A 26,673-nucleotide genomic window follows, 5' to 3' on the forward strand; every position below is an offset into this window, starting at 1 on the left:
CGGCTGGTGGAGGCGCGGCCGGGGCGGCGGGCGTCCTCGGCTCGGCCCGGCTCCCGCCCGGGCGCGCGCGCAGCCCCCTCCGCGGCCCTTGCCGCCGCCCCACGCAGCCCGAGGGCCGCGCGGCCGCCGAGAGACCCGGGACGCCGTCGACCGCGCAGGAGGCGGCGGCGGGAGCGCAAGCTGCGGCCCGCGGCGGCGCGGCAGGTGAGGGGGCGGGCGGGCCGCTCCGGAGCCCCGGGACTCCGGCCCCAGATCCCGGGTCCGCCCGGCCACCCCGACCCCGACCGCCTTCCGGACCCGGGAGCCCCCAAGCCCTTCGCGGCGAGACCCCGGGACTCGGCGGCTTCGGGGTCCGAGGCCCCCGAGGCCGGAGACCCTCGGACTCCCTCAGGACCGCCCGGCCCCCTCGCGCCTCTCGGGCCGTGGGCTCCCCGCCTCTGCCGGCGGGAGTCTTCCTGCCGTCTGCCCTTGGCACCCCGACCCGGGGGATCCCCAGGGTCCCGCCACCCCGAGGGTCCCCGTCTGCCTGTGTGCCACCTGCCCTGAGGCTTCTGTCCCCTGCGCAGACCTGAGGTCTGTGGAAGTGCGGAGCCTCGGGCACTCACGGAAATGGAGTTGGCGAATTGTTAATAATAAAGTGTGAACGTGTAACAGGCCCCCTGAGGACCACTTCATCACCCGGGCCGCGGGTGTGATTCAGGCCCTGCTTGTGGGTTTGTTTACTGGTGCATGGAGGCCAACTCGGGACGTCTAACGTTTAATGCTCTGTGAGACGCATATGGATACAGGGAGGGAGGCGGCAAATCAGGGCTCTTTTATGTTGTCCGCTCATTCTGAGAACAGCAGGGTTTCCGGTTTTGTTTTTTTTTTTGTTTTCGAAGTGGGAACTAGCATTGTTTTGAATGCCTGGTAGGTTCTGTTAAGGTGCACAGGCGTGGTGGACTGGTTCCACGTTGGATACCAACTGGTCAAGAGGCTAAGCCGTGGTTGAGAAAGAACTTGTTTAGGATGAGCTAGCTGATGGGAAGATGGAAGTGCCAGGGCCATCTCTCCAGGAAGCCGATTTGGGGGCAATCTCTGAAGGAGATGGGTGATCACAGGTTTGTGGCCAAATGACACATCTGATCCACAACTGACCCTAATCAAGAGCTGGTTTTCAGTTTTGCAAATCTCATGAACAAAGATTATTTCCTGGTGCTCTTCTTGTCATTGATTAGTTTGCCCATAGTACAGGTTAGAGGGGTAGCTGCCTGAGGTCTTCTTGCTGATCATACTTAGGTAACGAGAAAAAACATACTTCACCTGATTATTATGGCAGACAAAGGTCTTGGCTTTGGAGATAGAGAGGACACCCCCTGTTGTCAGGGCTGCATTGAGAGGCCAGGTAGGTGTGGTGGAAACAATGCAATGGCCTTGAATTCAGCTGGGTGGAGGCAGGATTCTTGAGAAGTGGTAAGGGTTAAGGAGGACATCTTGGTGGTGAGGAGGTGGCAAGGAACAAGTAAACAGTTTCTTGAAGGTTGAGACCAAGAACTGAGACCATGGTTATTCCAAGCAGAGGCAGTCAACAGCATGTGGAATGGCAGAAAGGGAGTTCAGTGAAGCAGATTTTGGAAACCTCAAGGTGTGACTGGAGTTGTTCTGTGAATTTACTGAAAGAATAAGGGTGGCATGGGAGTCAGTAGCTGTGAGGAGGACCAGCCCACCAGACCCTTGGGCCTTTCTGGAATTAATTTGTTCTGCTAATAGGGTCCTGATAGAGATGATCTAGCTGATTGAAGGAAGGTAAGAAGTGGTTGGTGGGAAGGAGTGACGGAAGCATTTCCAGTAGAGATCAGAAAGAGTGGGAGTTCTTCAGAGCACAGGGATTGAGTCAGGAGTGGTGAGAAAGGGGGCCGGAGAGTCAGCCAGGACCCACGCATGGCATGCTTCCAAGGCTGAGCAGTTTAGGGAAGCAGGAGAACCCTGAAGTGTTTAAGAAGGATAGTAAAGTGACTTGGGTGTGTGTGTGGGGGGACTTGTTTGGAGGGAGCAGGACCATGTGAGAGATGGAGGTGACTTGGACCAAGGTGGTAGCCTCCTGGGGCATGGCAGAGCTTCCTAAAGCCCAGGCCTGGAAGACAGCCTTGGAATTGACATGGGACCGTTTAGGTGGGGTTTTGTCCATTTATTCATTGGGTATTTGGTCATCTTAGAGCTTCATCAGGGTCACAGTGTATGTGTCACAGTGAGTCTACTAAATATACAGAAGTTGTACCCATTACACTTTGGGACAGATTGAAGGGGCCTGTTTCTCAGAGGTGGCTGAGTTCATGCTAGCCTGAGGGATCCTGAAGGAAATGGCAAGCCTTTGAAGGAGAGAGAAATTCAGATGTGTCAAGTGCCACTGGAGACAGTGCGGGACTGCAGGGGCTGGAACTGCAAGCAGGAGGTTTGAGTGTCCAGGTTGAGATTGAAGCAGTGACTGACGTGGATCAGAGATATTTGGGAAGAGAGAGCTACAGGACTCCCTCTGTTGAAGTCTGGGCCGGGCGAGGGAACCTGGGCTGGCCCTGTGTGAGGACGACAGTGTTCTGTCTACTGTCCAGTAGCCACACAGCAGCTATGACTGCGGTCACGGAAGAGCTGAAGTGTTTTGATTCACCTCATTTTGGTGAATTAAATAGGAAGGCTCCACTGTCACACAGATGTAGTGTCATAGGAGCACACTGCTCTTTTAAGTGTTGTCCTAGTTAGTGCTTCCAGCCACCATAGGAGGTGGATGCTATTGCTTCTTTTTATACATAAAGGAAACAGGCTCAGGAGTGGTTGCCTAGGTATTAAGTAGTGCAGTCAGTACTGGTGTTGATGGGGTGCTTTCTATGATATCCTCCTTCCTTCACCCCAAGGGGCCTGAAGCTTAGTTTTCCTGCAGGGAAAATGAAGTGGAGGCATTGTTTTCTGTTTTTAGCCCTCCTTATCTGTTCCCAGCTAAAGTAACACAGACAGTAGTGTGACAAGCCAGGAAAGACCAAACATAAAACTCCTATGAGCTGGCTGGTGTCCCTGGGGCTTTCCTAATTGCTGACTTCTCCTTAGCGTTTCTGGGGCATGAATGGAGTAAGTGCAGATGAAATTGCAAACTGTACACCTTGTTATGTGTGAAGATTTGGTGCTCTGGAGGTGGAAATGAGTGCCTGAGGGAGTTTTGGGGTCACAGTGGACCAAGCATTGCCCAGGATAGTGGAAAGAATCTGGGACATGAGCCAGGAGTGAGTTTACAGCTCGTTTCTAACTCCTTGGGGGACACTGACCACGTCATTGCCTCTGAGTCTCCTTGTCACTTTAGAAAAGTGAGTGTATTTGGTGTCTATCAGCTTTAAGATCCCTCCAACTCTAGATTTCTATAGTTCAAGGTTCACCGGAGATTTACTTTCTAGAACATCTCTTCTAGATCCTTTTGGGATGGGACATGCTAGAGGAGCAGTGTGCTTTGGCCTTAGTTTTGTTGTTACTATTATCGGCTTATTAAGTAACACAACTTTTTGAGTTACGTGACGTGTCACATCTGATGGGCAGATTGTAAAACAAAGAATGTTTTCCTGGATGGCAGGTTCCCAGTAACGTCAGATGTGTGTGTTTGCCTTTCCTGGCCTCACTGACGTGGGAACAGGTGCAAGACTACACCGTGGTAGCGGGCCTCTTCAAAGGCTCACTGTCTTTGTGGGCCAGGGGACGTAAAAGTAGTGACTGCTTTGTGGGGCTTGAATGAGATGATGCATGGAAAGAGGTTAGAGCTCTCCTGCAGACCTAGTAATGGCTCAAAAAGTGGCAGTGATTATGTTGCTATTTGAATGAAACTGACCTTTTAGCTTTTTTTAACTTTGTGTTTTTTGGTAGCACTGGGGCTAGAACCCAGGGCCTCACACATGCTAGGCAGGTGCTCCACACTGAGCTATACCCCAGCCCCTACTTTTCTGTTACCAGTGGGTTTTACCTTTACTTGGTTGGGGCCCATGTGCCCAAGCAACTCTGGGCCATTGAAGCCAGTTAACAACATTCTGATAATTAAACTATGCAGTTCATTTCAGTTGAACAAAAAATGGTCAAGTAGGAGGTGTTGAAATTAGGGTTTGCCTTTTCTATAAATTGAAGAAAGCAGTTCATCCTGAAGATTCCTTATTATTGGTACTGTCTGAAATTAGATTTTACCAGAACCCTGGTTAAACTGACACTTTGTTATGGCGACTGTCCTGTAAAAGTGGTAAATTGGAAGCCTACTAATGCTGGCTTACAGTAATGGATGAGCATTTTACAGTTGATTAAGTGCCTTTCAGATGTTTGGCGTCCTCAGTCTCCGCAACAGTCTGGTCCGTGAGGTGGCAGTGCAATTCCCATTGATGGATCAGGGGACTGAGCTTGGGAGAGGTCTGCTTGGGAATGCTGGTGCTCTTGAGGGCAGATTGGTTTCCCTGCCCTGTCCACAGTGCTGCTTTGGGTGCACATATGGTTTCAGGGCTAAGGCTCTCCTTTGCAGTCTGGAAGTTGACTTTTTTGTCGCTTTGTGCCTTGTTTCCAGTTCAGGTGGAACTAGGCCTACTAATCACGCTCACCTGAAGGATCTGTCACCTGGACTCAGGGTTCATTTGAGGTCAGAAACATGACTGCCTGGTGTGATTTCTTCCTTGTTGGTCCCCACCTGCAGAGATCCACTAGGAAGCTAGGTTGGTGTGAGAAAGGAGGCTGTCGATTGGGCAGAGTTAAGGGAGCTACATCATTGAGAGAGGGCTTGGTGTCCTGCAGGAGTGCTTGCTTAAAGGCTCCTGGTCGGCCTGGTGTTGTCAGATCCAGGTACAGGGACTTGAGACCTCAGGCCACCCTGGTTCTGTAGGTGAACCCAGCATTTCCAAGTCTCCTGTCTTCTGCACATTTATATACCATTCTAAGTGTGGTGACTCTGCTAACGGTGACTGTCGCACTAGTGATACTTCTGGGCTCTGTTACCTATCCTGGCCCTCAGGGTTTTACATACCAGCTCAGTGGTAGCCACAGTGACTTGTCTGACTTGCTCGTCTGTAAATTCTGGGTTCTTTTTATCCCATCACTTTTTGAGCTGACCGATTGGAAAGGCTACTGCCCATTGGCTGTATAAATGTGACCCCTGCTGTGGGAGGGCTTTATTCTGCACATCTGCTGCATGTCCCTCTTCTTCATGAGCAGGTGCTGTGCAGCCTGTGGGTGTGCATCTCCCTGCTTTTTACACACTGCTTAAAGCCCCAAGAGAGCCAGGTAAGGTGGCGCACGCCTGTAATCCCAGTCACCCAGGAGGCTGAGGCAGGAGGATTGTGAGTTCAAAGCCAGCCTCAGCAACTTAGCAAGATCCTGTCTCAAAATATAAAAAAGGGCTGGGGGTTGTGGCTCAATGGTTAAACATTCCTGTGTTCAGTTTCCAGTACCAAAAAAACAAAACAAACCCTGAGAACTTATTTATAGAAAGAAAGAGGTTTTTAAAAAAGTATTGTTGAGGGTCCAACAGAAGTGTCCAAACACTTCTAATTCACTTGCTTATAAAATAAAAGTGTAGCTTATAATTGAAGGTGAATAGTTTTTTGTTATGCCCCTTTTAACCTTAAATCCCAAGTTTTTAATTCTACAAATCAACAAAATTGCCATAGGTACATTAAAATAGGTTGGAAATCATAATCTAGAACTTATGTATATTATGGTAATGTTAATTAGTATTAGCATACTATAATTATTTTAATCTAGTTTTTACTATATACTTCTGTTGTTGTGTTTCAGTTTTTATAGGTGTTTCACATCTGCGATGAGGGGACACAGTGGTTTAATAGTTAGCATTGATGGCAACATTGACTGTCCTTCCCATAGAACTTTATGGCCACTCAGCCGTGACCCTCTGGCTTCCATAGTGCTCTGGTCTCCTTCCTTCGCCATCCCTCTGGTCCTGGCAGTGTAGAACAGTGGTGGTAGCGGCAAGCCTTTGTGTTGGGTTGTGAAGCTCGTGCTGGGGTCGCTCCCGCAGTTGTCGGCTGGCTGCCTGACTGGCACAGTGGTCCCAAGCCGCCTTGCTCCTGGTGGGAGGTGGCAGGTTGTCTGCTGCATGACATTTTTTCAGGAGCCAGGACTTGGCTTTGCAAGGCAAGTCTGCAGAAGAGGCTCTACTATTAAAACATTTCTCAAACTTCTGCTTGCATCCATTTGCCAATATGCAAGTGGCCAAAAAAAGTCACGTGACTAAGCCGAGTCAGTGTATGAAGGTGTGGATATCAGAAGCCCAATCTTGGCAGGGGAGGGGACTCTCCAGCAGTCTACCATAGTGGGTCAGGACTGGAGATTTGCTTTGCTAGCTGTATGAGAATAACAGGTCTACTTTTTATAGTTTACCACCTTTTGAATTGGACTCTGAACATTTATTTAGCACTGGCTGCTGAGGAAACAGAATAAGGCAGTCTCTAGCTGCTGTGTGGCTAGTTTATGAAATACTTTTGCTATTATATTCGAAGCAGAAAACATCTTGGTAAGGACTCCCCTGCAGCCCCACCACCCCACCAGTGTAGGGGATGGTACCCAGGGCCATGTGCATGCTAGCAAGTGCTCTGCCATCAAGCTACACCCTAGATGCCTGGTAAGACTTTTATTAAAGCTTTGGATGAGAAGGACAGGAACCGCTTTTAAGGATCTGCATTAAGGTCTGATGTTGGTTTCAGAAAATGCTGAAAGGTCCTTGCAAGAAAAGGGGTTGCTATGATGACTTGGCTTTGGGCCTGCAAATTGGTGACGTGATCACCAAGGAAACCAAAAGATGCAGTGTGTCTGAAAGGCCTCTGAAGGGGTTTTGCTGTTGTCTGGAATCTGATTGGCTTAGAAGAGTGGCATTTGTGATGGGGGCAGTACCAGAGGCTGGCTGTCCTACTGAAACTTCTAGGATCAGGCCATGGAAATCTCTCTATTGGACCTTGGTTTAGGAACAAGAGGAGATTTCGGGTAATCTCCAGGTTATTGTAAGATTTGGCTCTCTGATCTTTATGCTGTTGAAAAACAGGAAATGAGGTAATGTCTTTAAACATGTAGTGTTTATAAAGGACTGTAAATGTCTAAATATGGGCAGCTGTGCAGCTCATCATTGCAGAGTTCCTGTGCTGAGTTTAATTTCATTGGGTCCTTCCCCACTTGGCTGCTTCGATCCTTAGAGGTCCACATAAGTCTTATGTTTTAGAGGCCCTTCTGCCTCTTGTGTTTGGAACCTGCATGCTGTATTGAAAGTGCTGTCTGGGAGCCAGTTCCAGACCTTCTATTCAGGCTGCGAGTGAGGTTCAGAGCACAAACCAGCAACAACCCGCTCAGGAACACTTATTTTCACCTGTTATGAAAGTGTTGTGAATAACGATAACTTGTTCTCTTGGGAAATTTTGGAGTTAAGTACAGTCTGCAAAAGTTTAATACTTTTTGCATATGTATAAGTACAGTATTTAGGTTTGGAATTTGTAACTGTAATTCATGCATATATGGAGATCAAAAGCAGTTGAACATCAATTGAAGGAACTAAAGATTTTTAATTTCTTTGCCATAACATTTAGGGTATGTGGTTTGTTACTGGTGGCCAACCAGTGACTGTTTAAAAACTATGCTAAAGTACTGGGTAGAGAAGGCTGAGATAAAGACCACTTCCCATAGGCTACAGGAGTATTCTGAAGCTGTGTGGGTTATTTTGAAGTGGGAGGGGGGCTAGGATTAGTCAGCTGATGAGCAGCTCCTTAACCTTCAAATAGGATTGAACAGCACGACTCTTGTGTTCTGCCCCCCCCCCCCCTGTAGCCGGTATGAAAGGCAGGCTGGGGCTGCCCATTCATAGGAGAGCTATTTGACTTAGCAGTTTTAACTCGGCGATTTCCCTTGAGAGTTCTGAGCCTTCAAAACAGGGCTAATTAGCAGGAATCCATATTTCATAGTAGGCAAAGCTGAGGATTAATGAGCAGTTAGGCCAGTCATGGAAAGCTCGGGGTTGGGACCCAGGAAGCTTCTGCTCTCTGGTGGAGGGATCCTACTACAGAGTGGAGAACCTCGGTATTTTTTACTTTCTTTAGAAAATTTCTAGTGGGTCTGACCTTGTAGGACAGATGGGAACTCCCTGGGAAGGAGAACAGGAGCCAGGATGAGCAGCAACCTCACTCTGCCAGCAGAGTGACCACATCTGTGAGCCTCAATTTCTTGGCCTGTGGTTTCTTTTTAGTGGGGGACAGTCACATGCACCTTGGAGAATTTGCAAACTGTGAAGCCTCCCCCCAGGGAAAGTCAATGTGTACACTTAGAGCTGTGTGTTTTCAGGGTCATCTTAGGATCCCACTTATCTCCACAGCCTGATAATAATCAGACTGATCAAACCTGTGCCCTTACCCTGGAAAGTTATTTTTGGTAACCTGATTCTAATTAAAGGGGGAAAAAGATACCTGTGGACAAGTGGTTTTCTGCCAGTGCTGGTTAATGTGGAGCCACAGGAACTCCCAGCCCTGCTGGCCTCTGCCCAGAGTGACTTGACAGGGTGTGCCCAGAAGTCCTGCAGTGCCCACACTCCGACTCAGGATCCTTCTGCTTAGAAGCCTGCCCTAAGCAGACAGTTTCAAAGTGACAGAAAGTACCTGTGCACCAAGCCTGTCGCCTGGGTATTATCCTACTAGTGTCCCGCATCAGGGACATAAAGTCAGTGTATCACATGCTAGAATTTCATATGTGTAGCATTATAGTTGGGAATGTTTTTTAATAAAATAAGGAAACTTAAAATGCATGAAAAAGTGGCAAAGGTACTGGGTTCTCAGATGATATAAAAATTTAAACTGTTAAGTCTAGAGGGAAATTTATATGTGGTAATATACATTGCTCCTTAAACTCAATTTTTCTGTTTATAGTAAATATTATGGAATTGAGGGAAAATGATCTTGGAAAATGAGTAGACTATATAGAGAGCGTGGTGCTAGAGCCCTTTGGGGTTGAGAGCCCTGTTTTGTGTCAGCTTAGGTGATTTCTTTGGACTGGGGCTGGTGCTGTCAGGACTGGACTCTGCCTGGAGCGCCACACACTTCCTCTGACAGGTCTTGTTCTGCTTCCCTGTGTCATGCCACTTGAAGGAAAGACGTGTCCTTCCTTCCGTCCTAAGTCATTTGTGTTCACGTCCACTGGGAGTTCTTCAGAGTGCTGTCCCAACAGAGATCCTCCTGCTGTGAAGACTGTGTGGGGCCGCAGCCCTGTGCTGCATGGCAGTGCTTGGAAGTGTGTTGGCTATGTGCTTTATCTGTATGGCATTTTTCAGGTATTCTAATTTAAATGGAGATCCAGGACCTTTCATTTTACTTTCAGCTTTAACTGTCTTCCAGGGACCTTTTAACTGGGAAATAGAAGTCGCTTCTGACTAATTTTTCTCTTTAGGATTCACAGATGGATTCAGTGGAAAAGACAACAAATAGAAACGAACAAAAATCAAGGTAAATAAAGTTAGCTACACTTGCAGGCAGGTTTATTGACCTTGAAGGCATCTGTCTACGGAGACAGAGGTGACACGCAGGTTGGGTCAGGCGAGAACCCGCAGGGTGCCACCTGCTCTTCCTCAGTAGGAAACACTCCAGAAGGCTGTCTCCTGCCTTCCGCCCGAGGAGGCAGTCACAGGTGGCTGTCCAGGCCTAGCAGCAGTACTGAGAGGGGCGGGAAGTTCTTTGACAAAAATGGACACGAAGTTATGTGTGCTGTCAGATGATGTGGGAGGAGGAGCTGCTTACCTGAGACAGGTAGGGATTGATGGGTGTCAGAAAGCCAGTGTTTTACCAGGAATTGTCGTGCTGACACTGTGATAAGGATCATCTTGTCATTACACGTTTGTCTTTTCAAGCTGCTTGCAGCCTCGAAGAAATGAAAATGACTGAGCTGTTGTTCACAGAAAGAAATCACGTAAGCACGTGCTTACACCATGGGTGACTGAAGGCGACTGAGCACAGCTGCCTGTGTCCATCATGGAAGAGGGTAGACTGTGTCCAAGAAAGGCCTAAAGAATATACAGGCTTGGTCTTGTGGGAGTACAGAGGGGAACAGAATGTGTACTCAGGGGACAGCTACATTTGGCTGAACGTCACAGATGTTGCCAGGCTTGGTTTTCACAGTACTTCGTGTTTACTCTCTCCCCCTCCCTTTATTTTTAAGTAGAAAGTTTCTAAAAAGCCTCATCCGGAAACAACCCCAGGAGCTGCTCCTGGTCATCGGGACTGGTGTCAGCGCAGCAGTGGCCCCAGGGATCCCTGCCCTCTGTTCGTGGAGGAGCTGCATTGAGGCCGTCATCGAGGCTGCAGAGCAGCTGGAGGTGTTGCACCCGGGAGACATTGCCGAGTTCCGGAGGAAAGTGACGAAGGACCGGGATCTGCTGGTTGTGGCCCATGATCTGATCCGAAAGATGTCACCTGTGAGTCTCAAATTCTTCAAGATTTACAGGCAGCTTCTGGTTCTGGGTCAAGTTGGGTAAAATCTGTGAACCTAATGTGAGACCTCTGTAAGCCCAGCCTGTGTTCATGTCTCAGCAGAGTTGGGCAGAGGAGCAAACAATCTCTTAGCCCACAGGAAGGTCATCCTTTCAAACAGGGTGATGTCAGGTACAGCCCTGGGCTCCTAAACTGGCCCACAGCGAGTGGCCTCACTGCAGGGTTGGCTCTGGGTGGTGTCACACCTCTGCGAGCTTTGTGGTTCTGTATCATTTGGCACAGGGTATCCTGAGGGTAGGATTTGGTCTAAGTAGCTGGCTACGTCTTCAGGTAACAGCTGGTCCCCAGAAGGCTATTTAAGATGGGCAGTAGGTAGTCTTCAGTCTTGGGCTCTGGGGCAGCCAACATCAGCAGGGGTAGGGTGAGGTGGGCGGATTCCCAGCTCCTGAGGCAGCGGGGTGAGGCCAGAGCAGGTAGTACTGGGCTTCCTGGATGGCAAGCCCCACCACTCCTTACGTCCAGCAGTGCCCCTCACTGACCCTTGGACCTGCCTGTGCTTTACCCCAGTACCTTTGCACTCGCTCTTCTCCCTGCTCAGGACACTCTTGCCCCTCACCCTCTCAGGTCTCTGCTTAAACGTCTGTTATCAGAGAGGCCTTTCCTGTGCCCTTGCCTGAGCCACTCTCCTCACAGGGCCCACTTCCTTCTCTGCCTTACTTTTCCTGTGGTGTTTATCACCATGTTTTACATGGCCTTTTCCCTCTCTAAAGTGTTTTTTATAGTATTGAGAATTGAACCCAGGACTTCATGCCTGCCAGGCAGGCACTCCAGAACTGAGCTAAGCTGCATCCCCAGGGCTCTTTTTTTTTTGGTACTGGGTATTGAACCTTGGGGTGCTTAACCACTGAGCCACATCCCTGGCCCTTTTTTATATTTTATTTAGAGACAGGGTCTTGTTGAGTTGCTAGGGCCTCCCTGATTGCTGAGGCTGGCTTTGAACTCTCAATCCTTTTAGCCTCCTGAGCTACAGGGATTACAGGTGTGTGCTACAGCACCTGGCTCCCCAGACCTTTTTATCTTGAGAAAGGTTCTCACTAAATTGCCCAGGCTGTCCTAGAACTTGTGATCCTCCTGCTCCAGCCTCCCAAGTAGCCGTGACTATAGATGTGTGCCCTGGCACTCTGCTTCTCTATATTTTAATCAACCCCCTGAAGGTGGATTGTCTTCTTTTTTAAAAACTACTATATTGCCAGGCGCAGTGGTATACACTTGTAATCTCAGCAACTCAGAAGGTGGAGGCAGGAGGATTACAAGTTCCAGGCCAGCCTCAGCAACAAGGCGAGATCCTGTCTCAAAATAAAAAGGATTGGGGAAGTGGCTCAGTGATAGAGCACCCATGGGTTCAACCCCAGGACCAGGAAATAAAGAAATAAACTGCTGTATCTCTAGCAGGAGAGTGCCAACTGCTTAGGTGTGTTGTAGCTGTTGAGCTCTGACTTCCTGTAACTCTTGCTCCACCCCTCCATAGCGCACAGGTGACACCAAGCCCAACTTCTTCCAGGACTGCCTGATGGAGGTTTTTGATAGCCTGGAACACCATATCCAGAACCCGGTGGTGCTACAGTCCATCCTCAGCCTGATGGATAGGGGCACTATGGTGTTGACCACTAACTATGACAACTTGCTGGAGATCTTTGGGCAGCAACAGAGCAAGCCCATGGAGTCCCTGGACTTGAAGGACAAGACGAAGGTAGGGCAGGGTGGGGCAGGCAGGGGAAGGCTTAGCATGCACTTTGTGGCTCAGAGAGCATTCACTCCAGGCATTGAATTTGTAATTAGGAAGTGTCACTAGTGCCCCACAGTGAAACCAGTCAGTCAGTCCTAAATGCCATGCTAGTCTCTCCTGAGACAGCCGGGTCCCAGAGGGTTGTACCCTCTGTTTCTTGACCTCTCTTACTGCTGCTGTTATTTTATTTTCAAGCTGTGTTCAATATGCCTGACATCTGCATTTATTCATTATAGTCACTGTGGGAAATATGGGTAATAAAGCAACTAGTAGAGAAAAGAAAAATACCCACAATTCCATTGCTGTGAACTTTTTAACAAATTGGGGTTTTGAGTTTTTAATCCTGTTTTTTTTTCCCCCCTTAATATTACACTGTGCATTTTCCTGTCATTAAGATTTTTTTTTCCCCTTTGGTGCTGGGATTGAACCCAGGGGTGTATAACCACTGAGCCACATCCCAGCCCTTTTCATATTTTTTATTTTGAGTCAGGGTCTTACTAAGATTCTGAGGCTAGTTCTGATCTTGGGATCTCCTGCCTCAGCCTCTCCAGTGCTGATAGGCATGCATGGATCATGCCCACCTCATTAAGCTATTTTTAAAAGTGTGATTTTTAAATGGTAAAAGGATTTCTGTTCTTGTGTGTGTGTGTGTGTGTGTGTGTGTTTTTCTAGGGATTGAACCCAAGGCCTTGCCCACGTTAGGCAAGTGCTTTACCTCTAAGCTATATCCCAGCACCACCCCCAATTGGTACTAGGAATTGAAACCAGGGGTGCTCTGCCACTGAGCCACATCCCAGCCCTTTTTAAAATATTAAGATGAGGTCTCAGGCTGGGCTTGGACTTGGGATCCTCCTTCCTTCATTTTCTAAGTGGCTGGGAGCACCTGGTACTTTGCTCTGTATCTTGAACTGAAACGACTATAGTTGGCCATTTGATAAATACTTTTTTCCATATATGTTTTTCCCTTGGTGTGAAAATAATGCATAAATAAGAGTAATTGAAATGTAACCCATAACTGAGAAGGTCCCCATCCCCCTCTGAAGCAAGCACTCCTGCCGGTTTGCTGTAATTGCAGATATAGATATTTCCTACACCACCATCTGTCTTCAAGAAGTTCTTGTTGAGGTACTGTGACAGGGATAATGAGTGCCAACAACTAAGTTTCTATGTTTTAAAGGTATAATTTATAAATTAAAACATCTCTCAATTCTTTCCAAGCTAGGTTTGAAAAGACCATGAGTCTGATTTAGATGTTCTCTTCTTTTGACTGAAATAACACCAGGCTGATTCTCTTCATGCTGGCTTGGTTTTTGATAGGTACTTCAGTGGGCGAGAGGCCACATCAAGTATGGAGTTCTTCATATTCATGGCTTATACACAGACCCTTGCGGGATGGTGTTGGATCCATCAGGATATAAAGATGTCACTCAAGACCCAGAAGTGATGGTAGGTCCGTCTTGGTCGCACCCCTGGGGAACTCATGGCTGCCCAGCTCTGCTGCAGTCTGTGGTCTTGCACTCAGCTCTCAGGCAGGGCCAGCCATGGGGCGGGACTTGGCGTTCCCAGCTGTCTCCAGGGCCTGGCATGTGCCTAGATGCTCAGTGCACATTTGCTCTGGGAGGGAGTGTGTGAGTCTCGGAAAGACATAGATCTGCCCTTTCCCCTCTGCGCCAGCACCTGTTGTTGGGGGAGCCAGCGAAGCTGAGTGTGCTCTCTGGTCACTCTCCTCAGCTCATGGCTCTGTCCTGTTTATATCCTCTCCTTCCTCGACTTAGCAGTCTCTTTAACTTTCACAACCCATTCTTAAAATGTTGTTCTCTGTGAGGCGTTCTTGATGCCATCCACAGAAAGAAGTGTGGAAAAGCTTTGTTGCCAGCACTTTCTGAACACTTCTGCCCTGGCACGCACGTCGGCCTGCAGCCTCTTTGTGGGTTCACTTGCAAACTCAGGCCAAGTTCCTGTTCCTCAGTGCTCCTCCAGCATGTATCGCTGGGGACAGGGTGTCAGCAGGTGTCAGCCAGCTGCTGGGATTACGAGAAAGACCATGCTGGTATCGTGCCTTGCCAAGATGTCTGCCTGAATGAATTGGTAATTCTCTGCTGCTTGCCTGAGTGCCCCCTGCCATCTGTGCTTCTCCTCTTCCCACCCTTGGGTCACTGTCACTCTCCTCAGCTCTCCTGCTCTCACTCCCTAAAACCATACCCACTTCTGCACCCTAAGGAAGCATTTCCATCAGCGGTCCATTGACAGATACTAATTTCAGGGTATTACATGTGCAGAGTTCTGAGCTGAAAAACCTGTAATGTCCTTATTTTATGTCTTAGTAATTTAAGATTGTACATCATTCAAGAAGAGTTGAGTTGGGAGTTTGCCCTGGTGAGCACAGGCTGTCCTTACTGTGACATGCATTCACACTGGCCTAATTGACTGGTCCTGGCTTGGCTAGGAAGAGGCTCCCTGACCCTGGTTGAGAGACAGATGCTCAGCCCAACTCTGTCCCTGGTTGCCCCAGGTAGCTGTTTGGGGTTCGCCCAAGCCCTGCATCAAGAGTGCACTGCCTTTCTAATGCCTGCTGGGGTGGCTCTGGGGAAGCCCGCAGGGAGCAGGATATAGAAAGCACCCACGTGAGACTTTGTTAGTTGTGAGGTCCGCCGTCTTTCACACAAGCATCCCCATTTCCTCTTGGCCTTTTATAGGAAGTTCTACAGAACCTGTACCGCACCAAGTCCTTTCTGTTCGTGGGCTGTGGCGAGACCCTGCGTGACCAGATATTCCAAGCTCTCTTCCTTTACTCGGTGCCGAATAAGGTGGACTTGGAGCACTATATGGTGGTGCTCAAGGAGAATGAAGACCATTTCTTTAAGCATCAGGCGGATATGCTTCTACATGGAATTAAAGTGGTATCCTACGGGGACCGTTTTGACCATTTCCCAGGATACGTGCAAGACCTGGCCACTCAGATCTGCAGACAGCGAAGTCCAGGTGTGGGGTTTTGTTCTCACTTTCTGAGTACAAAATTCATGGGGTTTTTCCAATTGTCCCTTCCCCTTTGGAGTTATAATTCATATACCATAAATTCACTAATATTATTTTTTAGAAATGCCTCTAATTTAAGATTTGAAGATTGGGCTAAGTGGTGTGAGTCGAACTTTATTGAAGTAATATTAAAGTATATAGTTGTGTACATGAATGTTGGACACAGTTATTCAAGTTTCAGGTTATTATAACCAATAAAGGAAACTACAAGGCCAACTTCATCTGTTGTGAAGGTAAAAACCTGAAATGCAGATATCTTCTGCTCTTGTCCTGTCACCACATTTAAAACCTGAAATTCTCAAGCATATAGGATGATTTTATGAAGGCTTCTATTTCTTCTTTCAAAACACACTTTCCCTGTTCTGCACAGGGCAGTGTATTTAAGTTATGCTCCTGGGCCCTTCTGGGGAATGATCAGGATAATGGGGAACTTCTCAGACCCTGTCATCTTAACATGAGGGACTAATGTCTTTGAGTTTGGTGTCATAAAACATGGATGACAGCAAGTGTGGAAAGTTCTGTGTTGACTGTCCTGTCATGTAATACGAGATCCAGTTGCTCTCCCCAGTGTGGTGGAATGAGGTTGGCACAGAGACCAGCTAGGAACTAGAGAGTGCAGATAGTCCAGCAGTCACATGATTTGTCACTAGTGCTTCTTTTCAGAGCTGCTAATAATCAGCAAAATAAGCTGAGTCGAGTTGTATTTCCATGACTAAAAGTACAATCAGGGCATAGTCTGTTTCTTCAGTTTCTTCCTAGGGGTGGAAGAAAGGAAGTCATGCTTGCTGAGCTTGGCTATGTGCATACTTCTGCAGAGAGACAGTGTGGTGTCCCCAGCTGCCCTTGTACCTGTGACTCCCTGGAAGACCAGGACCTGTTAATTGAGCTTGGGCTTCTGGAGTGTGTGGCTAAGTGGCTTCCTACTTCCTCTGAGGTCACTTTTCCAGGCCCTGGCAGCTGAGTAGATTTTGACAAACTGCAGAGGACTGAAAGGTCATTCATGTTTTTAATCTGGCTGTCATGAAGGACATTTGTGCTCACATTCGTGGACTAGCACTCCTGATGGGAGGGCATGCCACTGACGGTGACCGTGACACTAGTGATCAGCAGTCGTGGGTACCCAGCAGTGCTCCATTTGCCAGCTGGCTCTTCACGTGGCACCCACTAAGTCCTTGTATCAACCCTGCCAAGAGGAGAAAAGCGAACAATGACTGGCCCAGGGCTTCATGGCCCCATAGAAGCCGAGCAGCCTGGCCTCTGGCCCACTGGTCAGAGGAAGAGGAGCATCCCCAGGTCTGGCTCTGCTGACTGTTGTTCTTCCTTCCTCAGATGCTGAGAGAGTGGACAGCACCACATTACTGGGTAAAGCAGATCTTCATTCTTACCATCCTGTGTTTTGCCTCCACATTCCATTATCTTCCTGCCACTGTTTGTAAAGTCATGAAAGTTGTGTTTCTCACATTAAATAATTAGCCTGTATTAAACAGCCTCCTGGAGAGAATGAATAGCAGTACCTTCAACTCCCTGCCACAGTGAAGGGACAAAAATCCATCCCTTCAGTAGGAAGCACAACTTAGTCAAACAGGCTATCTGCAGGCACCTGGGAATAATTTCTTCCCTAGAACCAAGAGGTGAAGGAGGCGTGAGGCTGTTTGTATTACACCATTCAGTATAACACGCAGGGACCCAGGATGACCTCTCTTCTGGAACTTTTCTGTTTAGTGCTTGTTTGAAACGTGAGCAGTCCTCTTGCTGGACTCTACTCCGCCTGTTATAAATTAACAGACTTAGCAGCAACTAGCATCTTCCAGCAGGCAAGCTGAGTAGCAGGGGTCTCCTTGTGAGTCCGTGAGGAGGGGCTGTAGCAAGTGGGAGGGCCTCTGCAGCCCTTTTGTCCCTCCCTATGGGGCAGTGTCTCCGCAGGCAGGAAGACGTTTGGCACAGTGGTTGCCAGTGCCACATCTGTGTGAATGAGGGTGCGACTGGGCCGAGGAAGAATCACACCCCACCCAAGCCCCCCCACCCCGCTTTCCTTCTCCACACTTAACTCTGTTCTAGGAGCCGTGTTTTTCCTTGGAAAAAAGCAGTGAATTGATTGCTAAATCTGTGGTGTATGGCAGGGATCATTGGGCTAGTGCCTCAGAAAGAGGAGATTTAGAAGTTGGTTCTGGGAGGGCAAATTCTAGAATAGATCAACTTTTAAAATAAGCGTTTGTCTTTCAGGTAATGCATGTCAGGACTGTGCGAAGAGGAAGTTGGAAGAGAATGGAATTGAAGGCTCAAAAAGACTCAGACAGTCAGATACCGGTATTGTGTTGTTCCTGTATGGGGACCTCCCTGAGGTCTGTCTTGGTGGTGGGCGTCTGTAGTCACAGTGCGGTGCTCTAATGCTCCTGGTCCTGTGGTGGGAGCAGGGATGCACATGTTGGATCAGAGATCACCCAGAGGTTGAGTGGAACCTAACGCCTCACCCCAGTTGCCACGAGGTGTCCCCTTTAACTTATTTTAAAATTACTTTTTATCTTTGCAGTGCAGGGGATTGGACTCAGGGCTTCACATATGATAGGTAAGCACTCTGCCACTGAGCAGTGTGCCCAGTCCTTCTTGCTGAGTTGCTTAGGCTGGCCTTGGACTGGGAGGCTGGGGTTACAGGTGTGCACCGTTGTGTCCTGACCCCTTTGGAACTTTTGTTAATCAAGCAGGTTACTGAAGGGAGCGTACGTAGAGGTAAGACTGTAGGTCAGTTCAGTGAATGATCAGGTGAAGGCACCCATAATGGCCACACTTAGTGCAGTGGACAGCAAGGACTGCAAGACTTGTTGGGGGCAATACCACCCCGCCAGACAGTCTCTGGAGTAAACCACTTCAAATCACTGTTTTTTTGCTACTTCTGTCACCCAGATTTATTTAAATTATTTATATTGTTGATACTCGGAGAGGTGATGGAACTCCCTCCTCGTCCCTTGCTCCTTCCTCCCAGGTCCAGTAGTGTACCAGTCCCAGGTCTTCAGTGCTGGGAAGCCAGGCCTCAGTATGCTGCCTGGCTCTGATGGTCTCCCTGCCCTTCCCTCCTTTCCATTCCCTGACCCCATATTTTACTTTGCCAGAAACAGTGATCTGGCTACAAGTCAGAGAATTCATTCCATCTGTCTACAGCTGGATTCTAGAAGTTGGGAAACAAAAGGATTTACTTAATGTCAATATTCTTTGAATATGTGTGTTGTTGATGACCCAATGCCTGTCTCCTGTGCCAGCTGCAGAATGTGCTTGACATCAAGGTCCAGTGAGATTTTTTCCTTACATTTCATTCTCCCATTTTTTAAATTATTTCATTTTAGAACCTTGATCATTCTTTTCATCTTGTCTCTTCTCTCTTCCCAAAATTAATACTAGTTGGGCTCTCCTGGATTGATTTCTACTCTCATGTTTTTTCTAATGCCTCTTAATTTTCATTTTGTTTCCATTTTTTCCAAAACTTTCTAGATTTTCAGAATTGTTTTATCCCTTGGGTTAAATTTTTAAATATATTTTTTATTTGTAGGTGGACACAATACCTTCATTTTATTTTTATGTGGTGCTGAGGATCAAACCCAGGGCCTCACATGTGCTAGGTGAGCACGCTACCACTGAGCCACAACCCCAGCCCTGGGTTAAATTTTTGACAGTGTGATCTTAAATTTTCTGAGAGCTCTTATTTTCTGATTTAGCCTTTTTCCTAGCATCTCTTGTTTAGAACTGTGATATCTTTTCAAATCTCTGGAGATACCAGAGGCAACCCTGGTCATCTTACTCCTTTCCTGAAAACACTGGATAGAGGATTTTCAGATACAGGATTTTGTTTTCATTATTTTATGTAAGGAAGCCTCAGTAAAAAACTCAAACACCTGTAAAACAACCCACCAATGTGTGAGAGCTTTGAAATAGACATTATCATTATGAATTAAATACGTAAGGTAACTCCTCACTGCCTGTGTTTGAGCAGTACTATGATATGGGCTGGGGATTCCTAATCTGAAATCCACCAAAGTCTTTAAAGCTTTTTGAGTGTTCAGTCAGTGCTCAAAAGTTTGGGATTTTGGAGGATATTGAATTTCAGATTTTGAGCTTAAGCATGCTCAGTCCCTTAAGGTCTAAAAAACTCAAACGTGAAACAGTACTGGTCCCAAGCTTTGGCTATGGGATGGTGACCTGTACTGCATTTTCCTTCTATGGAACAAACAAGGAACAAACACTGTAATCTGTTGTAGATATGAAGATTCATGATGAATGCAGATGACAGTCAAATAAAATAAGGTGACCTTAAAAAGTTACCTACAGCATGAATTGTTGAAATCATTGGTGGCAGGCGGAGACTGGAGGCTGAGGCATCCTATCCTGCTTTTCAGTGGTGGATGAAGCGAGAGCTGGGGTCCTTCTCCAAGGACAGCTCAAGGACAGCTGCTGCAGACCCTGTGTCCTCCTCCTTTATGTTTCATATACCTGCACTATACTTGGGAGGCACATGTATCATAGGGAGAATTGAATTTTGATAGTGTTTTAGATAAAACTCTTTTGAAATCTTTGGATTGTGAGTTGAGCTGGTAAGGACATCTATAACTAAAATAAAACAAAAGATAAGACTAAAGTTTGTTAGAGTTGGGTGCCGTGGTAAAACCTCTCATCCCAGCTATTCAGGAGGCTGAGGCAGGAGGATCACAAGTTGGAAGCCAGCCTGGGCAACTCAGACCCTGCCTCAAGATGCAGAAGGCTGGGGATGTAGCTCAGTAGAGCACCCGGGTTTGATCACCGTACCGTAAAAACAAAGAAAGAAAACCTTAGTGTCTTTGAATTGCTCTCTGGCCAGTCTTCTTTCCACTGGGCTTCCTCCTGTCTGGGGCTCCTCCACTGCTGCCAGTCTGTGCGAGGGAAGCCCTGTGGTGAGAACACACTGGACAGTGCCCCTTTCCTGCTGCGGTGTCCTACATGTGGGTTTGACCCCTCTGAGCTCCCTTTGAATGGTGTATATGTAGGTGGCAGGGCCTGTTGCCTGGTAGATGTTGCCACAGAGCAGTGGGCCAGGGGTTCTGTCCCCTTCAGTGCCCAGCAGGAGCTCTGCCTGGGTGTCACCAGCAGAGCACTGCCTCTCTGCAGGCAGTCATGTCTGCTCAGGGAAAAGCCTCTGGTCTCAGTTGTGCAGAAAGCCTTGGCTTGTGCTGCACAGGGTGAGAGGCGAAGGGTCATCTCAGTCCTGCTGGCCACACGTGCAGGCTGCGGAGCCCAGGGGTGTGCGGAGTCTCCACCTGCACAGCAGTGCCTCCTGCCTACCTGGAGCCTTTGTTCTCACAAGTTCACCAGGCTTGCACTGCACGTGTGCCGAGAGCGCCCATCCTTAATCCATCAGAGAAAGATGATGGCGTCCACATTCAGTGGGGAGATTTCCATAGGTCTCTCCAAAGCTGTTACAGTTGTCCTGGTCCCTGGTAGTATTTATAACGGCAGGGCCATTTCCAGACAGCATCTGCTGTTGCCACCATGGAGGGCTTTCAGAGTCCTCTGCACATGAACACCGGGAGGTGTCTGAAGTAGAAGTCCTGTCCTATTGCAGGTGTCTTCAGCTGAACTTCAATGTTTTGGTTTTCTTTTGCTTAAACAGATGATGCTGGAGGATCTTGAAATCTGTAAACCAGTTAAGATCTACAACTTGAAAGCCAGCCTTCTGTAACCACAGTGCCATGCCCAAGTGATGAGGAACGTACAGAGGATTCCACATGGATCTCCCTCCTCAAGTCACATGCCCAAGAGCCACATGGCTGGGTGACAGCTCCACTGGATGTGCTCAGCTGCTTGGGAGTGACATGGACACACTTCAGGTATACTTCGTAAGGACTGATGGACAGCTACCTCAGGGACCAAATCAGTGGGAGGGATGTCCCTGGTATTCCCAATTCCTATTTGACATGCTCTCTTGTGTCAAGGTGACATTTTTCCAGTACAGGGGGAGAGTGAAGATTGTTCAAGCAACAGTAGTTGCCAAAGAGAACATAAGAGCTAGACCCTTAGTTTTATCATTTTATGTGGAACATCTTTACTGTAGAAAACATTTTAAAGACATATTTGTTATGTTGTTAAATAGACGATGAGTTGACACTCAAGGCACTGGACCCACTAGTGAAGATGGCGTTTTTAAATACGACCTGATCGGTCAGGCTTCTTTGGAATTGCATCATCTTGGTAACTTCTCTTCCAAAGAGATGGCAGGCCTAACTCTTGCTAGGAAGTGTGAAGTCTGAAGAGCCAGAGGGTCTTTTCCAAAGCGGTGGTCAGTGCCGTGGGATCGTCCACTGCGTGTTTGATAGTTGAGAAAGTACAAGCGGGGCAGGAGACGGGGTCTGCACTTGTAGATGGTCAGTTCCGAACTTTCAGGTCTTAATTCTCTGGTGTCAGGGCCAACCTTTCTGTTGTCTCCTACAACTACCTTCCCACAGTTCACGGTAAGGGACGTGCAGCCAGGGGGGCCAAACCTTGTGAAAAGGCCCTGCACTTAACGCTTTCAGGGCTCAGCCATGGCAACAGCAGTGGGCCCTGGGAGCACTCAGGGCACTGGTGGCACAGGCTCGTGGGGTGCAGTGAAGGCTTAAAACCAAGGCTTCTCTTTGAGAACGAGCCCTGCTGGGTTTTAGCTCAGGCTGCCCATCTTTGATGTGACATTTCTTGCCAAGCCCGGTGATACTCCCATTGATACAGGGAAACTGAAGCACAAGCAATGTCAGGTTGGGATGTACAGGGACTGGGAGAAGCCAGAGACCTGCTGGAGACTTTCCCCCTTCTGAAGCACGGACAACAAACCTGTGTCACTCTGCTCATAAATAAAATTTAACATCAACTCTGTGTGCCGAACTTTTCTTTAGTTGTGACTAGTCTTAGTATAATGTATTTAATGAGAATTTTTAGCTTCAGTTACTAAGTTGCAAAATCCAGTAAATCATTTCATTTGATGTATTTATAAAGTTTTTAAAGATACATTTACCATGTGCAATCAGGAATGATATCTGATTTTCAAAGTTAGGAAGACATGAGTGTGGAGTAGAATATAAAAGGAAATCAAGAGCCTAGAGTGCCAGCTGTACTGAAGGATCTAATACTCTTGTAACGTTGTTTTAATTTTTTTAGTATCGGGGATTGAACACAGGGGTGTTTCACCACTGAGTCACATCCCCAGCCCTTTTTATTTTGAGACAGGTTCTTGCTAAGTTGCTGAAGATGGCTTTAAACTTGAGGTCCTCAGCCTCCTAAGCCACTGGGATTATAGGCATGTGCCATGGCGCCTGGCTGGTCTTTTTTTTTTTATTTCTTAGCCATTTAATGTGTGTACCAGTTATTTTTTTTTTTTTTTTTTTTTTAAGGTTTCTTCTTTCACCCCACACTTTTATAGCCCTGTGGTTTTCATTTTGTGCTTTTGTGTTGTGGTGGGTTTTGTTGTAACAGAATTGACTGCTCTTAGAAAGGTCACTGACAGCCTGTGAGTCATGGTTAGGGAGGAGTAAGAAGAGAAAGGGGAAGTTGCAGGCAGGCATGCACATCTGTAACCCCAGCAATCCCAGCGACTCATGAGGCTGCGGCAGGAGGATGAAAGGTTCAAAGCCAGCCTCAGCAAAATCGAGGTGCTAAGCAACTCAGTGAGACACCGTCTCTAAATAAAATTCAAAATACAGCTGGGGAGGTGTCTCAGTGGTTGAATGCCCCTGAGTTCAATCCTTGGTACAAAAGAAAAAGAAAAGGGGGTAATGCTGAGTTTCTACAGCACCAAAAGGGACAATTCAACATCTTTCAAGGCAGAGGCAGCAGGTGACCTGATGGTAAAGCCAGTACTAAGGAGAACAAGGGAGGACACCATAGTGGTTTCTGCATCTACAGGCGAGCTCTAGGTGACTCAGTCCACATGGTGGGCACAGTGTCTTCTGTGTGCATGAAACAAAAAGTGCTGTTCAGGAGTGACCCCACTACTCCAGGAGGCTGCTTCCAGTTGGCGTTTAGCCCAAAGCACACGTACACAGAGGTCACTGCAGAGTGTGCCTGTCCTACTCTGAAGTGGAATAAAGTCCTATAGAAGTTTGGCGAATTTAAGAAGGCATGGGGTGGAGCTCAGTGTAAAGCACCGTGGGGTTCCCAGTACTGCCAAAAAAAAAAAAAAACCAAAAAAACTGCTGGCATCTTGCCCACACGTAACCGTCTGTCTATACACAAAATCAGTTGTTATTTGAGAATGCCTTATTCTTCGGTACTTCCTTAACAAATTATATTTTTTAAAAATGTCAATTAATTGAAGCAGATATAGCATGGTTTTGCCATTTGTATTAGTCAGCTTTTTGTCAGTTTGACAAAACATCTGAATACAACAACTTGGAGGAGGTCCGTTGCCTCTGTTGCTCTGGACCCGAAGTCAGAAAGGTGTGGTGGAACAGCTGTCACCTCAGAAGCAGAGTGAGGAAGGGGAGGGGCCCGGGGGGACAAAGTAGTCCCTGAGGGCAGGCCTCCAAGTAGGTCCTGTGTCCCCTGCTCCCTGAAGTTCCCAGCACCTCCTGACAGAGGCTGGAGCCTCCAAGGCCCGGGGTCATCTAGAAGCCCCACCTCTGAATGTCTCTGCTCTGCAGACCAAGTCTTAAGCGTGGGAGCCTTTGGGGACATTCCAGATCCAAACCATACCACCGTCACTTTTTTGTTTTTGTTTCTAAAACTGCTCATTGGCAACATTTAAAATTACTTTTATTGATATTTTCAATATTGACATACAGTCCCTCTAAAACAATTTCCCACAAAAGCCAGATTCAAAATTTATTAACCACCCATGACTAACATATTTAAAGTCAAAACATTTCAGGGCTGTGGCCCTAACTTAGTGGCAGAGCACTGCCTAGTATACTTGAGATGCTGGATTCCATCCCTAGGACCCCAGAAAAGAAGAGGGGAGAACCACCAAGGATTTCTCTTAAAGATTACTTAAAAGGTGCAAGGCAAGCCCAGAGTGACAACTTATTTCAAAAATTGAAATTAAAATTATGGTACAAAGTTGTACTTTTTTTTTTTTTTTTTTAACATCAATGCTAACTGTCACAGAAAACTTCCCCTCATGGAATGGGGCCAGAACATTCCTTAAATGAAGTCAGCTCTACCATCTCTTTGGCTAGAACAAGTAAGGTTTTTCTTCAGTGGCACCCTGGGGTGGTCCTGCTTGCTCTGAAGTTTGTTCCTGGGAACTAAAGAAACTATCCGGGCCTCCACGGGCCAGGCCACAGCGACAGCTGGTGGTGGGGTGCTGGGCCCTCTAGGTCTTAACTGGCTGGGACTCTCGGTGTCTCCTGCTGCCCTCCCGGCCCTCAGTGTCTGGATACTGTGAGAGGTCTAGGGTCAGCACTCGGCTGAACATGCACTCGTCCTGCTGCAATGGAAAGAAGCCAGTTTAAGAGTCAGTTCCTCTGATTAGGGAAGAAATGTTTTCAAGTAGGGCCCTCAGCTAGTCTGGACATACATTAAAAGGGAACCTCCTCATGCCTAAAAGGGCATGAATCACCTGTGTTCACACCAAGTAATTATTTCTTATTATCTGGTATGAGAATTCCTCTTTCTCTTATAGCATGTTTCCACGTAGTCCCCTAATATTCTGTAGGTACAGGAAGGTAAATTTTCATTTTAGCTTAAAGGAAAACTCAGGAAGTAAAAGCCAACTGTCCTAAAATCCGATGTCTGAAGTTAGTTGTCCTATTCCATTAGCTCAGGCAAGTATTTGAATGGCTTAAGAAAGGTGTTTTCAAAATCTAAAAAAGTTACTGTACCACTTGGAATTTCCAGTTTTTTTGTTTTTTTTTTCCCCCTCAATAAAGTGATAAAATACATTCGTTGTTTAAAATATTCAGAGATCATAGCAATATGAAATACAAGTGCTAACAGGGCTCGAAGTTAATGTGTGCTATTCTTTTACAAAACTGTCATACTACTGCACAGTTTTTAATTTGCTTTTGTCTCTTAAAATGTATCTTAAATCTCTCCTGTCAGGGAAATATCTGAATGGTCACTCTTAAATTTGTATTTGAACAATCATTTAGACCCATATCTGCAGAAATCCAATAGTATCTCTAGACTCCACCTGGAACTGTGGCCTATGAAGGGATGAGCGCTGGCCGTCGGGGTGCTGGTGAGTTCGTGGTAGCCACTCCTCCCCCCTGTGTATTCTCTTACCTCCGGATAGATGCCGATCAGTGCATCAGCTCTGGAGTAGAACTCTTCTTTTAGAGAAATTATTATCATCTGAAACTGTTCTTGAGTCTGCTCTTTGATGTAACTTGATACCTATGAGGAAATAAGCACACATTTCACCAGCCAGGAAAGGCCTTGTTTGGGATTTGGGAATAGTGGTTCTGCCTGTCTCTGACTCTGCCTATTTTAGGTGATAAGGCACTTCCTTGCATTTCTGGTACTTAAGTAAATCCACTACAATTGCAGAAATGTAAATAGCTTAGCTTCTAGAATAAGTTGGGGGAAAAAAAACCAAAAAGCAAAATTCATTAAACCCATGACCTAAAGACAATTTATTTGTGGTGCTGGGGATTGAATCCAGGTCCTCCAGGGTGCTAGGCAAGCACTCTACTAACTACACCCTAATCCCCAAAAGATTATTTTACAGAATAAAGTTGGAACTTGAGACACTGTTGTGGCAATAGATAATCAGTCTTCATAATGAGATAGAACAAAAACTCCCAGATACTTGTGAGGGCAAAGAAGGGCTGGAATTTAGACATCCAACTTCCTATTTTGCCAGCTCAAAACCAGAATATGGGAAAGCTACAGCAATTTATATGGATTCATAATGTACAATCAAGTTCTTTGGTTAGAGGTGAACTCTGGCCCCTTTAGGAAGCTCAATTCCAAGGAAATGAGGAGAGCAAAGTAGACTGTGGGTAAAAATGAGTCTTGGAGAAGAAACTGCTTGAAGCTTGGAGGATGATGATGAACAAGAGGCTACCTGCCAGCCCCCTCAACCTCCACGGGCTTGTGTCTGGTCCTGACTACATCCAAGACATTAGACACGAAGCCCAGAAGCAGGAGCATCAGTTTCAGAGGAATAGTCACCAGCTAAGGTGAATGCTGAGAAAGGAAGCTGCTCTTGGCTAGGATGCAAAATTCATATGGACAGAAGGAAATCAAGCATTAGAGGTCATGGTACGCGCTACTAAGATTCAGACTGAAAAGTGTCTTGGAACAGTGATGGGAAAGAGGAGATAGAAGCCACTACTATGGTTTGTTGGTAAAATGTTCCCGAAGGCTTGATCCCAGCCTGTGGTGCTGCTGGGGGGTAATGAAACCTTTAAGAGGTGGGGTCTGGCTGGAGGATTTTAGAATTTAGGTCATTGAAGGAGCTAT

At 47.1% G+C, this 26,673-nt stretch overlaps 2 protein-coding genes across 6 annotated transcripts in view; one reads left to right on the plus strand and one right to left on the minus strand.

The window, feature by feature from the left end:
• Fam118a (family with sequence similarity 118 member A) lies at positions 1–22,136 on the plus strand. 5 transcript variants are annotated; one of them, XM_047550128.1, is made up of 9 exons: positions 1–204; positions 9,421–9,476; positions 10,186–10,441; positions 11,986–12,207; positions 13,561–13,689; positions 14,940–15,225; positions 16,609–16,641; positions 17,503–17,586; positions 20,912–22,136. In XM_047550128.1, the coding sequence occupies exons 2-9, from the start codon at positions 9,430–9,432 to the stop codon at positions 20,929–20,931; spliced, it is 1,077 nt and encodes a 358-aa protein (XP_047406084.1). In that variant the 5' UTR covers positions 1–204; positions 9,421–9,429; the 3' UTR covers positions 20,932–22,136. The 5 variants fall into 5 exon arrangements, with proteins under 5 accessions (XP_047406084.1, XP_047406085.1, XP_047406083.1 ...); XM_047550129.1 differs by having other exon boundaries at positions 10,189–10,441; XM_047550127.1 differs by having other exon boundaries at positions 73–204; positions 12,019–12,207.
• A 2,444-nt stretch (positions 22,137–24,580) lies between these two features.
• The window catches only part of Smc1b (structural maintenance of chromosomes 1B), a 78,043-nt gene continuing 75,950 nt past the window's right edge, over positions 24,581–26,673 (minus strand). The window contains 2 exon segments of the mRNA XM_047549823.1: positions 24,581–24,694; positions 25,492–25,602. Coding sequence (XP_047405779.1) covers positions 24,581–24,694; positions 25,492–25,602 — 225 coding nt within the window.

The sequence above is a fragment of the Sciurus carolinensis genome, chromosome 4 (assembly GCF_902686445.1).
Source record: "Sciurus carolinensis chromosome 4, mSciCar1.2, whole genome shotgun sequence".
Classification (NCBI taxonomy): Eukaryota; Metazoa; Chordata; class Mammalia; order Rodentia; family Sciuridae; genus Sciurus; species Sciurus carolinensis.